Here is a 15,980-nt window from a genome sequence, read left to right as displayed (position 1 = left end):
GTTTCACGCAGACTGATTCAAAGCCACAACTTGTAACACATTCTGCAGGGTTGGCAGATGAGGATATTAAGCTTCTCATTCCAATTTGTTGTGACATTCAGGAATGAAACATGCATCACCAAAATAATAAAAAACAGGTTTGCTCCCCCACCCCCTCCAACCCTTCCCAGAAAACACAAAGGCTTCAATACCCTATAAAAGCCAATTACTGAAGTTGGCAGCATTAGTACCTAGTATCGTCTTTGCCATTTACTTGACGCAAACAGCAATGCCGGAAGGAAAATTGTGGCAGAAGGTCCCTGCCTGCTCAATATGACTCAGTTTAAAAGAAGCACAGGACACTGAAAAGATGGCTTTTTGAATAGTGCAGTTATGAACTATATTAATAACTTAAGGGAAGAAGTCCAAGTTCAAAGCTAGACAACTATTTTGCAGTTCAAGTTATAATGGGGCTAAGAGCTAGGGCATTTTTTTTTTTAAGAAGCTTTCCTTATGTTTCTGTATCCCTTTCTATAGGCATCAGAAGAATAAATATTTTAACTGGAAAATCTGCAATATATTGAAGAGGAGCACACATTTTTAAAAGTAAAAGAAAAAACACCCATCTTGGAAATCAACTGGAAAAGTAGTAAATATTAGCATGTCCTCTATCACCTAGAGGTCTACATGTAGTTTATTCTTCTAATTGAAGTACCCAGTACAGAGTAAAAGCTATGCTTAGGTATAAAACAAGGTTTTTTTTGGATCCACCAGCAGGACAAACATTTGCCTCAAGAAGACAAGTTACAAAAACTGAAGTTTAAAACATTCAAACTGCAACAAAAATAATTTTAAATCATAAGAAACTCCTGTCAATAGTGGGTCACTGAGCCTAACTGCTTCTTAACTCCAATAGTCACATAAAAACTTCCATAAGCTTGCTACATTCAATATTAAAATCCAGACACTACCTTTTTTTGCCTTGACTTTGCAACTAGAATTCTATATCAGCATCCTTCTCACCGCCTAACTCCAGTTCTTGTACCAATTCTTCCTCTTGGCTGCAACTGTTGTCTCTCTCACTAGCATACTGAAACTTTCTAATACCCAAGATACCTAACTCTGTTTTCCCTAACACTTGTTTACTAAACTCTTTGTACATCTGATTTTTAAGTGTCTGATACTGGCTTAAAAATGCTACAGTCCACAGGATGCAAAGTGATGAACCAACATACAAAGATCACTTTACCAGCTAAAAATGTTTTCCAGTTTTTTTGGTTTTTAAGTGACAACTTCAAGCTCTCAGAATTTGTCATGCTTTTCTTTAGTCCAGAGGTTTTTTCCACAAGTTCCCACTCACTCTTTACCACTTTAAATGATCCATGACACCTCAGTCTGCCATGAGGTCAGTTACCTTCAACATGCTCATTCTCTTTCACTGACATGGAATTTAGCCTGGTTAAAGCAATTAGCACTGCATTTTCCCCAAACCCTTCTTTCTTATTCTCAATTCCTAGCAATGCTGTTCTACCCCCTCATTTAGTTAAAGGCCCCTCCCCAAGCTGTTTCAAGTCATTAGCATCAGTGAAAGGTTTGACTGGGTTAGTGAGTTGAATCAACTCACGAAGTGGTTCAGCAAACTCCAAAACTAACATAAGGCAAGCAGCAGGGAGCTGGAAGGGGGAGCAGCTCTCCCCCCTCTCACTGGCAGGCTGCTAGATCTGCTCAAGATGCGACTGCAGCCACATCCTTTCTCCCCAGTTCCACTTTCAGCTGCTAGTTCCCAACCACTCTTTTGCATTGGCACTAGCACTTGTCCCACAGGATGGTAAGACAATGCAGGGAGCTAAACCAGCAGAAGGCTACAGTGCTCTCCCCCACACCTGCCAAAAAGTGGGTTTTAGCCAACCATCATCCAGAACCGCTTCACAACAAAATCAGATAAATCTAAGTACTAGCACACCAGAGAAAGGGAGGACTGCATCAGCTTTGACAAATTAGTTGAACTAGTTGCTTGTGAGCCTCCAATTTAGAAACAGGACCCATCAGACTACAGGTGGCCACCACAAGTTGTGGCAACCTGCCCCAGAATCCCAGTGTGGTCCAGCTGGTAATACTGAGCAACTGCTCACATTGTGGAAAGCAATATCCATGCAGGAGTCGACTGGTAAGAAACCCATGGATTGTTACACTGGAAGAAAATGTCATTGTGCTAGGAAAACTCCCCCTCTTTTAAAAGTCTTGCTGAAGAACTCTGACCATCTAAAGGTGAATTGATACTGCCAAGCATACTGCCACAAGGATGGCAAACATGGACCGGAAAAGTGGTGGTAAGATGCACCAAGCAAATACACACTGGCTGGGATGAGGCAGAGTAAGCAAGAAGAATTTGACAGATGCCTTGACAGAATGACATGCACCTACATTCAGCCCACAAAAGAATGAAAAGCAGATAAATGGACATAGATAACCAGCAAAGAGCATTAATTACAACCTCCTCAAAATCATACTATACACAAAACTCCTGGTATGTAATACAACCCTCCCCATTCCCAAGACGTCCCACAGAGAGCAAACACAAGAACTTAAGAAAAACTCTCTGGACTGACACAAGGATTCTGGCACAGTCAGTTGTGAGGACTCTCCTTTTAATCCCCAGGTTTCAAATTTCTTCATCATTGCTTATGCTTATAAGGAATTCTGTAAATTGTTACCTGTGAGGTTTGCTGCTTAGTTTGGAGGAGCAAGAAGAAAAAGGCTGAGGTAGCATGGGGAATAAAACCCTGGGAGACTGGAGTCAAATCAGTAGAGAGGCAAGTTGCAAATGAAAATACACTTCCCAAAGAAGCAGGGACACAGCCTAACGAACTTTCATACGGAGATGGTTTATATTTTCAAACAATCAAAAAAAATCACCAGTAACCACGTAAGAGTTTCATCACAACAAGCAGCAAGCCAGGATTCTGCACCAAGTGCTCCATCAGAGCACCTTTCCCAATTTATTCCACACAATCCACAATTTTTTTTAAGAAAACTGAATTACCAGTAGCCTCTATTCCACCTTCACTGTGAATGGGAGAGCTCTCCTCTCTCAGTCTCCCTGCTCTCACAAATACACTTGCAGGACACAGCAGGCAACTGGGACTTGAGTAAACAAGCACAAGGCAACCCAAACTTGGCAGAAAGGACTTTTTCTCCTCCTTTCAGCTAACCTGAAGTGTATTGCACATGCTAAAGCCAGCCAAGGGCTGTTCAGATAGTAATGCAAAAGGTCACAGGAACAGTCAAGCTTGCCAGTGAATGAAATGAGTAACCACATCAGTGCAAAAGTAAAGATACCAAGCAGCAACAATGGTACCTGGATTCTGCACCAAGCTTCTACTGTTAGTTTTGCAGGCCACTGGCCAGATAGGAGCTGTGGAGACCAAGACATCCTGTAAGACCAGCTGGTACAAAGGCAGTAGTAGCCTGCTGAATAACAGGGAAAAATATATCTTACTAAAGAGCTAGAAGGACAGAGACAAGAGAATGAGAAGAAGGGAAGAAAATTAAGTACAGGGAAGGATTGAAATACCAGGTCCAGGCATAAAAAAACCCAACAGACCTTGCAGAGTATAGCAAAACCATACACAACTGTACCACAAACGCCAGCCTATCACAGCCAAATAACCTTCTGAACAGCAAGCATTTCTGACCAAATCATCCTATTGGCAACAGAGCCATAGAGCCAGTAGTTGATGATTTCCAAATTATCACAGCATGTCTCTTCTCTGTGTTAGGTAGCACTCTGATCCACTGTCCATCTTGACATAACATAGACTCTCCTACTCCGAATTTCATTCAATTGCACTCTCATGGGGATAAAACACACTACTTCAGCAGCTGGTATCTTTTTTAACTTTATATGCTGAATATCTTGCTGACAACAACCTAGGATGAGCAGAGTGTTATGCTTCCCGGTCAGGCATCTGCTTGCAGCTGCATTGCCATATAACACTACCACCTTCTTCCATTACCCTCCTGCTTATGAAAGGGAGTCACAAAGTGGCAAGAAAATAAAGGTGACCTGGCAGCAGCACAGTACACTTTGCTGGGCCAGCAGCACACTCCGGAAAGCAGGAAGGCTTCTAGGGATGCATGACCAAGTAGTACCATGATCCATATTTAAGCCTGCAGAACCTCAATGCTACACTTCCCATTTCCTATTTCCTCAGGTGGCCTCACAACCTTCCTTCGACACTCTCCCAGTTTCTCAAATAGAGTAACACACAGCACTGCAGATGAAATCATAACAGTTTCACGCACACTGACAATGCTCCCTTAGTTCTACTGGAAACACCCATGTTTAAATCAACACAATCCATTAAATGAAAAAAGTTAATATGCGTTAATATGCTGCAAAGCATCTCCTGTCTACAAGGTATGTTTCTGACATTCACTCATATAGAAAAAGAAATATTGGACGAAAAGCTCTCAACACGGCCCAGCAACATGCACTTGCGACCCAGAAAGGCAACTGTATCCTGGGCTGCATCAACAGAAGCATGGCCAGCAGGTCCAGGGAAGTGACTCTCCCCCTCTGCTCTGCTCTCGTGAGGCACCACCTGGAGTGCGGCATCCAGCTCTGGGGCTCACAACAGAAGAGGGACATAGACCTGTTGGAACAAGTCCAGAAAAGTACCACGAAGATGACCAGAGGGCTGGAACACCTATACCGTGAAGACAGGCTGAGAGAGTTGGGAGTTGTTCAGCCTGGAGAAGAGAAGGCTCTGGGGAGACCTTACAGTGGCCTTCCAGTACCTAAAGGGGACCTACAAGACGGCTGGAGAGGGACTTTTTACAAGGCCATGTAGTGACAGGACAAGACGGAATGGCTTTAAACAGAAAGAGGGCAGATTTAGATTAGATATTAGGAAGAAATTATTTACTGTGAGGATGGTGAGGCACTGGAATGGGTTGCCCAGAGGAACTGTGGATGCCTCATCCCTGGAAGTGTTCAAGGCCAGGCTGGATGGGGCTTTGAGCAATCTGGTCTAGTGGACGGTGTCCCTGCCAATAGCAAGGGGGATGTAACTAGGTAACTTTGAGGTCCCTTCCAACCCAAACCATTCCATGATTCTATACTGCACCAGCTGGAGTCCTATATCTAAATAGGGATGATATTTTGCAATCCAAATGTGAAGCCAGTACAATGACAGATACGGTGACCTGATCACACTAAAATATAACACCACCCTTCACATCTTCTGGCATCATCACTCCCTGCAGCACTTCTAACAGTTAGAAAACAAACCAAAAGGCTCTATCATATCCCTCATGAAGCTGCTGAAAGACTGTGCATTGCCTAAGTTCCTCCACTGAATTAGAGAACTGAGACATAAGACTTGATGCTGAGACCAAGGCAGACCGTTTTCCAAAGCCTAGGAAGGGTAAAGGCTGCAAGACAGACCTTGCACACCCCGGCAGGCTGATGGGAATGCTCCAAAGTTTGTTGCAACTATGGAGCAATCACAGCTCACTATGTGTTCCAGCCTTGACATCACATGTATTTAGGGGTGCACATCCAGTCAACAGCCTGGGAGTGCTTGGCCTCAATCACTCCTGCCAGCTCACTTGCCTCCATAGCTGAAGGACCCTAGTTATACTGGCAGATACCATGTAAGAATAGCCCCAGCCAACAGGTCTCACCAAGATTGCTAATAGTTCCATGTAGTCCAAAAAATCCACACCCTGAGCAAAGCACACTGGTTTACCTTCAAACAAAGCCTTTTTCCACATTGGCAAGAAGATCATAGATGCTGAGCTCCCCTTAGATTACTTTTTCAACAGTTTATCCAAGTTGGCATGCTTAGTCTAAACGATAAATATTTCTTGAAGTGTGTCAGTTAGTCTCATCAGGTAAAAAAAACACCAACCCAACTTATATATTTATTCTGTTCTGTGGTTGGAGTTTTTTTGTTTAGATTTTTGAAGCACCATCAGGAAGCTGCTGTAAAGCATGATAACAGAATTTAGCACAACAGACCCCAACTTTTGGACAGAATGACCCATAAAACAGAAAAAGTTGCCAGCACCGATGAGTACACCACAAAAGTAAGTGACTGTCCTCAGCTAGGACAGTGGGTAGGGGCAGGGGGAGCAGCAGTACTACCACAAAGGCTTGTCATATTCATCCCCACCTCTCTACAGTTCTTCAACAACCAACGTATCAGTTACCCCATGATTTCTTTGTGGCATACTTCCCAGATCACACTGGGTGAATGGCATCTTTGTCAGTTCATCCATCACAAGTATCAAGAATAAAAAGCCCCATATCTCTACAATTTTTTCCAAACAACTTCAGACTTTGTTTCTCATGCAGCTAAAATACTTTCTTCAAGACAAGACAATATCAACAATTTCACAAAAATATGAAGGATTCACACTGAACTAGAAAATAGTTTTATAAGAAAATTGAAATAAAATACTCACAGTGCAAGTTTAAAACATCTGCCAAAGGAAAAAAGCTCTCAAACCAAAATTACACTTTGACCAGTCAAATTCTTAAGACTATAAAGTTTCCTACTAAATTAATATTTAAATATTAATTTAATAAATAACAATTCCAGTTCAAACAAATAGTTAAGGACTGTTTTTAAAAGAGTAAGGAAGGATGTGCACATACTTCCAAGAATTTTGAAAATTACTGCACATTTGTTTGTTTTGGATACAAAGTTGGACCAAAGTGATTTATTTTTTTTTTAACTCTCAAAGCCACTCACATTCCAGCACTATTAACATCAACTCTTCAACAGGCTTACCTTAGATGCAGTGACACATGAAAAAAAATAATGAAAAACAAAACAAACAAACCAAAACATACATACACATGCAGGATCCCTTGAAAAAGGTGAACAATATTGTCTTTTTCATGTTGAATAGGACTTATTTCTGGTAATTCAAAGGAAAAGAAACCCATAAACACTAAACCATCCAACTTGGAATTATTTTACTTACTAATTTTACCATTACCTACAGGGTAAAGGCTAACTGTTGAGCCTCAGTTCAGTTTCTGAGTTATTAGAACACCAGTGCATTTTCCAAAAGGACATAAGAGTCACTACAAAGTTTACAAATTCCTACTTTTCTGTTATTCTTAATAGTCTACTCTATTAATCTATGTGTGGACAAGAGGATTCTTGGATTTCCAAGGTGTTAACATTTTAATTACCACATTGTAATTCACACTAGGCTACAAGCAAGAGCTTTATTCACTGCTTTTACAGAACAACGAAGGGAAAAAAAGAATCTACAATGCTACAGCACTTTACATTTCTATCACCTTCCACAGGCCCATAACTTCCAGAATTCAAGCAAACACATCAGCCACCTTCTAGAAGCCTGAACTCACTGACAAGGGACAGAGGAGAATGCTTATTATTGAGGAGTTCTGGAGGCATAAAGAGTTTACAAAAAAAAAAAAAAAACAAACCAAACATACAAACTGTTTTTCCTCTCTGAACAGATTGCAGGGGAGGGAAAAAGAGTAAGAGGAAGAATATAAAGGAGAAAATTACATTACAGCATCATAAAGAAGGAAAACGATTTCTGATGAAGAAAAATTATATAGCTAGTTGAAGAAGATTTTCTGTCTCAAATATATTACTTTCCAAATCTGACATCAAGAGCTCACACATGCCCCTCAAACAGAATCAAAACTATATTCCCATTTCTGCCACATTGATTATATCATGAGGGAGTAATTCTATTTAGGTAATGTGATCCTGTAACAAGATACTAAAAAAATGTTGCCATTTTCCATGCCTGTTTATATTAAAAACATTTCCTTATTGTTCTCTCTGTACAAATAACGAAGCTCAAAAAGCATTCCAACTTTTAAACTGACATGCCTCTTTCTCCAAATACTTTATAACATTTTGCAAAGGAAACGAAGTATTACTAACTAAACCATTGCTTCTTTTAACCTGCACTTTGAATGGTATGTTCTTAAAAGTATATATAAATCAAATGGAAAAAAGTATTACAGTATTCCCATTCTATTCATAGACTGGTAGGTTTGACTATTTCAAAATTGGTGGGGGGCTGTGCCAATTACATTGAAACAGAAAGGTCTGTAGCAAGATAGTCGCAAGGAGACAAAAACCCCACCCTATTTACATAACTGTTTTGCAGGAGAACATTTCAAAAAGGAGAAACAATGACAAGCTCATTTCTACTTGCAAACACCATCACTGTGTTCAGATAAAGTTCTGTCCACAGGGAGCAAATATCAAGTCTGTTCACACTGTCAATCCCTTGCCATAAATATTTATAAACTACAAGAATGCATAGAGACCTTAACGGAAGGTTCTCTATGTCAGCTTGCCTGCCAGATATACAAATAGGAAAGTTACTTAATGTTTATGGTGTCGATATCCAGCATTTACGTACAACCCATTAGAGATGCAATGCTTGCCCCTTCCAAGCCTTGGACAATTACCACAAAAGAACACAGCTTCTTTGTTTAGAGTACTGTGTGCCCTGTAACTCTGCAAGTGATATATACTCTGAAAATATGCAAGTGAGGTATAAGTTGAAGAAATAAAGGTTATTATTAGAGAACGTATTTCTTTCACCAGCAGCAGTTACCCTCTGGAAAAGCCATCACTACAAAGCACTTGTCACAGAAGAAGTGAAGTACTCGCTGCATGCTCATCCTAAACCTCACCTCCACACACCAATAGTCCCCCTTGGTGAGCCATAGCATTCAGGTTCAAGGACTCACCTTTTAAGCAAGCAATGCCAACTCATTTATATGAACATGAACAGACCATCCCTGCAGCCTGCAAAACAGCTGCACCCCCCATGTCCTTCTAAGAAACTAGTATTAGTTACTGGTGAAAGTCCACCTGTGGGAAATTCCTTAGTAATGTAAATTCTACTTCGCTGGCAACAACTACCTTCAAAGTACAAATGGCCCCCATGTGCCATCAAAGAAGTGGGTGGCAGCAAAGAATTTCACCAGCCACATATAGTTCATTAAACAAATCTCTCTCAGGTGAGCAGGCTGAAGTGTGAGGGCTCCCCAGCAGGAGAACTGGGAGAAGAGCCGAGCACGTCAGAGCCACTGGCTCGGCCAGAAGCAGGAGCATGCAACAAAGCTTTTCTGGTGCCACACAACAATAACATGTACCCCTCCCTATAGTACAAGGAAGTGGACTCTTTTGAAGAAGCTACTAGCAAGGCAATCCAAGTATTTAGCACTTCATAGGAAATTAATGAGGTTAAATATGCTGGGGATAAAGAATATAGCATTTAAGTCTGCAGACTGGCTGTCAGAGATGAATGGTGACAGATCAGAAACTGAGACCTGTTTCTCCCTGTTTTCTTCCCCTACCCCACTCCCTCAGAAGGAAAAATAAAATAAATATTATCTTTGCTCTACTTGATTTGAACTAAAAAGTAAATCCCATATTACGTGCACTACAGCAGATATTTTTGAAGCTGGCATTTCTGAGATGCGACATCATCATAAAGGTGGATTACAGATGTCCAAAGGAATCAGATTTCTCTGGCTCCCAAAGACAGACAGTTAAAACATTCCTATGCTCCAGATCCTGACCTATCTTTGGGGCGGGGGGAAGAAAAAAAGAAAACCAAAAACCAAAGAAACACCTCTACCCATTCTACAGCTTTCAGCCAAATTCCTCACCTATAAACTCAGGTAATACAGAGGTAATCAATTCACCAGTGAAAAAGGAAACATGATATATGGTTAATGCCCCTCTAACCAGTATTGGTTTGAAAAATGAACAAAGCTTTTCACCCAAATAAATCTGTATAACTCCCACTCAAGGATACAAGAAGCCCATCATTTGCATACACCTCTAACCAGATACACACATCTTTACCCATATACCCAGAACTTCTCCATATTTTCATCGCACTTGGCCAAAACCCCTACTTCACCTTACCTCCAAGACCTATGAAAAATTCCATCAAACTTTCTAAGTCCTAATTTTTCAGTTTTAAAGAAAAGCTAAAGCAATCTGATGATAAGTGAACTGTATCACAGAGATGCAATTGCAAAAACTATTAAAGTAATGGTGGATGTTGTAACACCTTAGATCACACTAATTTTAGATTGTTCTATAGAGAGATGAAAAAGGAAAATGCATTGGAAATAACGGCAGACAAAGGCACACTGATTTCTGAGGAACCTTACAATGAAAAAACATGAGTAGAATACAGTTAATTCAAGCTTGGGTGAAGAAAGAGACCATGATGATTACAAAAAAGACAGACATTTCCAATTCTCATTGTCAAAACTTAAGCATTGTACAGTCCTAGGTGAAGAGACCCTTTGCCTGAAGGCAAAAACATAACTCCAGCTGGAAGTTCCTTATTCTCCAACCTGAGCACTTAAACAGTAAAAACCTGTTCGTTGTCCCCTTCATTGTCCCCTTCTCTGACTTCTAGTAGAAAAATACCTGCAAACAGCTCCAGTCACAGCTTAGCAAGTCTTGAACATTAAGCTCTTCTAAACTATGTGCAAACGAGTCTATCTAAAAAGATACAAAAAGCAAAGATGATCTCTTTATCAAAGCAAGTAACAATAGATTAAAACCAATTAAAGCAGTAACAACATTAAAGCAATAACAGATTAAAACAAACCCTCTTCTGAATGCATAAGAGGGGAGCAGCAGTTTTAAAATGCCCATTACCAAAGCCATTTTCATTTCTTCACTAACTGACCTGAAGCACAGAGGACTGCCACATTCAGTACGTGTACAAACATAATTTATAGGATTCCTAGCCAAACAATAGTTTTATGCACTGTTAGCATGATCAGCACTTAAAAACCAAACAAAGCAGTAATTGCATGCTGACTAGAGAGTTATTTCTGAAAGAAAAGTAAGCCATGAATACTTGCAGAGGAAGAACTCTCTTCATCACTTACTAAAAAGTTAAAACCTCAGTTTCACACTTATCTGTAGCTCCCCGACAGATGTGTTGCCACTGCTACTGCCTCTTTGCAACTGTCAATTATCTAACAAGATCCTGCTTGGTTTCACAGCTGTCATGAAGAATACAGCAAAGCTACCATGAAGCAGCTTTAACTCACTCCTCCACATATACCCTCAGGGAGCAGCTCCAAGAAGCACTGTTGATGGCCAGAGAGGAGGAAGCCCAATCCCTCAAATCAAACCAGGGACAGAGAGAGAACAGAGACCGGACTGTGATGAGGGTCAAGGAATGTGACGACCCCTTTCTTCCATCAGCCAGAATGTGGAAAGGAAAAAAAAAATAATAATAATTAAAAAAAAAAATCAACCCCAAACCACAGAACTTCCACAGCAAGCTTTTCTGACAGTAACCTCATGCCTCTTAAAAATCCAGATACCTGCCCTGAAAACATTAGTAGGATCTGGCTTATCACAGTCCTTGGACGACTTTGAAAGACAGGTGCGCTACCCTATGCATCCATTTCTGGCTAGTATCAACCTGGTATTTCTTCGAGTCCTTAGTAGCTTACAGGGCACTGCGCTTCCAGGTTACCAGTTTTATTCCTTTCCAGAACAAGTAAACAAGTCTACCACAGTTTCCTCAGACTAACGATCGCAGTTCAGTTGTCATAAACCTCTGTCCATTTGCTTTTTTAAAGTCAACAAGAACAGGAAGGCTAGTTCTGTAAGCAAAGAGAATGCTGCAATCCACAAATATACACTATAACATCTTTTGTGAGTTTCAGTCTCCAGCACTGCTGGCTTGGCATCCTTCATGCACTAAATTCACAAACCAAATACTGAACTTCATAACTTCACCTCTACTTTCATGTATAAACTTATTCATACTCATGCTGGCACTGCCTCTGCCTCATTAAGGAACTGCTGACACCTCTTCTGAACTCAACGCATCTTATTCAAACCAATTCTACTTTCACAGATGTTGTTTATTAGGGAGGACGCATGCATTAAAATTTGATTTTTGTTTCTTCAGAGTTCAGCTGTTCCTGCTGTTTATCTCCATCTAAGGTAACAATTAGCCAGTAAGAAAATTACTGTCGTGTCACAAACAGAAGATTACGACTTCAGGTAGGTGATCAAACAGCAGGAGTCCATGAACACAGAAAAACCAAAAATGCTGTTTGGATACAAATGTCCTTGGCAATAGACAAAGACGAGAGACAACAAAAGAAATGACAGTCTGGACGGTTTATAAATCACTGAACCACTGAACGTTTCCTGAAAATGTCTTATTAAGCACCATCAAGTATACAAAAATTTGCCAAAGTATATGTCACTATTTCAAGATTAATTGAAGAACTTACAGTGACAATATTACGTGACATTACATATGACAGCAATTTATGTGCTGTCATCTTGAACTAGGCTGAACAGCAAGTTAGAGCCAAACAAATGTTTTATTAAGAACAGGTATGATCATTACTTAATAAAACGAAGTAATCAGGAAACAGTTTCTGTCTATACTCCAGACCTAACTTAACTATTGAAAAATGAGGCTTAACCGCCACGAGTCCAAAATGTTACACAGCCCATTTAAATAAGTATATTTGTATCTTTGCAAACAGGATACAATATGGCAAACAGATGCACAGGAGAAAAAAAAAAAAAAAGGGTATGGGGGAAAGGAGAATTTTTGTTTTCCAGAGTATTGAGCAACTGGAGAGTGAGCAGTTAACTTCAACCTAAACCACCTTTAGCCTAGCTTTCATCAAAATGCACTAGCACTGATGAATTTTCTAAATCGAAGTGTGATTAACTGTTAGCAATTAACCTCTTCCCCCATCTAGTATGAAAAAATACAAGCAAACAGCAAAATGATGGGTGCAAACACCACAGGTTATTTCTTCCCAGGAAGTCTGAACACAAGAGCAATTGCTACTGTCGTGAAGTTTACAGCATTAAAACAAAAAAAGTCCTCAGTTTTCTTACCAATTGTGCTCTGTAAGACAAGAAATTTTGTTGGAGAAGGGAAGTGGAATAAAAAAAAAAACCTCAGCTGCTTTAAGTGACATCCCCTTGTAAGGCACTCGACCGCTGATGTAAAGCTGCATACACATCCGTGGCAGTGCACCAGTGAAACACAAACTTCTCCCAAGTCCCAGCGCAGAGCCAACACAGCTGAGAGGCGCCTTCGTTCCTCTCCTCGCCAACTCGGCTGCGCAGGGGGCGAAGCACCAGTTCCCGGGTACTTTCGAAGGGCGCCCCCGCCCCCCCCCCCCCCCCAAGGCGGGAGGCTCCTCCGCGCTCCCCCCCGGCCTGGCAGGATGAGACCCCAGCCTCGGCGGGGGGGGGGGGGGGGGGGGGGGGGGGAGGCGAGAGGACCCTGGCGACAGCAGCAGCCCTATCAGCCTGACACTGGCGTGGCCGAGCCGCTGCCCCCGCGCTGCCTGCCGCCCGCGGCCAGCGCAGGGGTGAGACGGGGGGCGTGTGCTGCGTTTGGGGGCTTTTTTTGTTTTTCAGGAAAAAACCCAACAACTTGAAAACAACAATGGGGCGGCGAGAGAAGCGGCCGGCGGGGCGGGTGCTCCCAAGCGCGGCGCGGGCCGCCGGGGAAGTTGCCCGGGAGCCGGGGAGGCCGCGGCGGCGGCGGGGAGGGAGCGCTGCCCCCGCGCCGGGCCCCGCGCCCCGCCGGCAGCCAGGCCTCTCCCCTCCCGCACGCCCAAACATGGCCCCTCGCCACCAGCCCTGCAACTTTTCCCCCTGCCCCCCCGCTCACCTCTCATCAGGGACCAAAAACTGCAGGCAAGTAGGCTGCGCAGGACAGCCCCCATCTTCCTTCCCTCCTCGCTCTCACCGGCGGGGAGGCGGCGGCGAGGAGCAGCACCTCCGCTGCCAGTTCATGCTTCCAGGCGGGCGGGGAGGTGGCGGGGAAGGTGGGGGAGGCGGGGAAGGGCGGCCGCGGAGATTCCCCCCTCGCCGGTCCCTAGCAGGCCACTTGCCCCGCCGCGCCGCCACGGAAGCGGGCGCTGCCCTCCATGCCGGCCGCCGCCGCCTCACCGCAACCGCCGCTGTCGTTCCCCCATCCACCCCTCCGCTCGCCTGGCCGTCCTCCGCCTCCGCCGGGCGCGCACAGGCGCAGGGATACAGTTCTCCTCCTCCTCCTCCCCCGGCCCGGCCTCGCCTCCGCCTCCCCGCCCCGCGCCGCGCCCGGACGGCTCCCGGCTCCCGGAGCAGCGCCCGCCCCCCCGGCACCTCTCCCGTCAGGGAGGGAGCGGGCGGGCGGAGGGGCGGGGGAGGCCGCGCGCACGGGGGCGCGCGCGCGCGCAGCCTCGCTCTCACGCGGGCAGCCTCACACACACACACACGCACGCACACACACGCACACGCCCGGCCGCCCGGCGGGTGACAAAAGCCCGGCGGGGCCCGGCGCTGGCTGCGGGGCGGGCAGGTTCCCCGCAGCACCCCCCGCGGGCAGGGTGAGGGGACGCCGCGCGGGGCGGCCGCCCCTGTCGCATTCCAGCGGGACTACTTTCCTCCGCTCGCCCCCTCCGCCGCGTGCGATGCGGCCTGCGGAGCAACACCGGGCCGGGAGGAGCGGCGCTACTTTCTGCCACAGAGCAGGAGCGGCGGCACAAAGGCAGCGGCAGGTCTCTCGCCGGGGGAGAGGTGCCTGCGGCTTGGCTGGGTGGCGTGGGGCACCTCGGTGCCCTTTAGGGCCTCCAGCTGCCAGCGCTGCCCACCCGCTGTCGGGAAGGCCGCGCTGGTGCCCCCGAGGCGAAGGCTGCGGCGGCCCCTCGGCCCTTCCCCAGGGCCCGGCGCGTAGGTCAGCTGCGGGGTCACGGTGGCCTTTAAATACCTGCCGGCCTGCGCTGCCCCGCCGGCTGGAATAGGAGCAAACCTGGGGGCAACGGGCTGTAATACTAGCGGGTCGCTTGTTGAGCGGGGGGAATAACCTATTGGGTAAAACTAAGTTTCAATTAATACCCCCGGTGTGGAGATTGAAGAGCGGTGATTTTGATCTTTCCCAGACAGGGGCAGTAGGCGTTCTTTATGAGCAGGAACTGGCTGCTTGGCTGATGCAATGGTGTGTGATTTACATCCCGGCACTTTTGGGGTGGCTTGGGGTTTTGTTGCCCTTGATAAACTAAATGTAGTAAGCTGGGTTTGTGCTGCTTACAGCAGTAGTTACAAATGAAAAAAATTAAAATGAGTGGCCAGTGTGCTGTGTTTAAGCATAATTTACTGTTCCCCTTTCATATCTATGCCCTTTTCTTTCTGAAGAGGTAAAAAGTTAAATGATTCTGTAATACACTCTCACTTCAAAAGAAAAAAAACACAAAACTTCCCTCCTTACCTACTTCTTTCATTCCTAATAAATAATGCAAAACACAGCTTTCTTGCATTTCTTCTAGATTAGAAAATCTACTCCAGGATTTCTACAAAGAATATTAAGTCTAAATGTCATGACGTTTTCCATCCCTCATAGAGTGTGACAGCTGGTTAGTAGAATAACAAGAGCCAGAACAACTTACAGCAAAATTCGAGATCCTTACATTCAACAGTCTGTATTATTTTCAGGATTATTATAAATTTGTGGAAACATTTAACTTTTTAATTTCATATATGTTGAACATGTATTTTCATAGCTTTTCTTGTGATTACGGTAGGAGATAACATCTGGGCCAGATTAAAGGCCTGGGCACTGTAGACCTAACATCAGGCTCCTGGAGTCATGTGATACCAGAGTCAGCTTCTGCTGGGGAAAACCAAAACAGAAAAACCCTGAGATTTTTTATGAAAAGTAGTATATTTCCAACCTTCAAGGTTGCAAAAAAACATTTTGAAAGTGTAAACAATGTGACTCAACAGCACTACCTGTCAAAGGCCAGGTCCACGTTACAAAATGTTGCCCTTGACTCTGCTGGATGGAACAGCCTCCTCTGTTACTGTGCTGTCAGCTGGGAAGATTAGCAAACTCGAGCAAACCCACACGGACAGAGGACAGGAGAGGCCTCCCATGCAAAAATGCACCTAGACAGTAGGTAACCCACATCT

General features: G+C 44.2%; 1 protein-coding gene across 3 annotated transcripts in view; it reads right to left on the bottom strand.

Moving 5' to 3' along the window:
* LRP6 (LDL receptor related protein 6) overlaps positions 1 to 14,101 on the bottom strand; it is a 128,118-nt gene extending 114,017 nt beyond the window's left edge. For 2 of the 3 annotated variants that reach the window (XM_040593929.1, XM_040593928.1), the window contains exon 1: positions 13,702 to 14,101. In XM_040593929.1, coding sequence (XP_040449863.1) covers positions 13,702 to 13,756 — 55 coding nt within the window. In that variant the 5' untranslated portion in view covers positions 13,757 to 14,101. The remainder of the gene's footprint in view (positions 1 to 13,701) is intronic. The other variant, XM_040593926.1, reaches the window with a different exon arrangement.
* Positions 14,102 to 15,980: the final 1,879 nt, after the last annotated feature.

Source organism: Falco naumanni, chromosome 5 (genome assembly GCF_017639655.2).
Source record: "Falco naumanni isolate bFalNau1 chromosome 5, bFalNau1.pat, whole genome shotgun sequence".
NCBI classification, from domain to species: domain Eukaryota; kingdom Metazoa; phylum Chordata; class Aves; order Falconiformes; family Falconidae; genus Falco; species Falco naumanni.
This window is presented reverse-complemented; position numbering and strand designations above follow the sequence as displayed.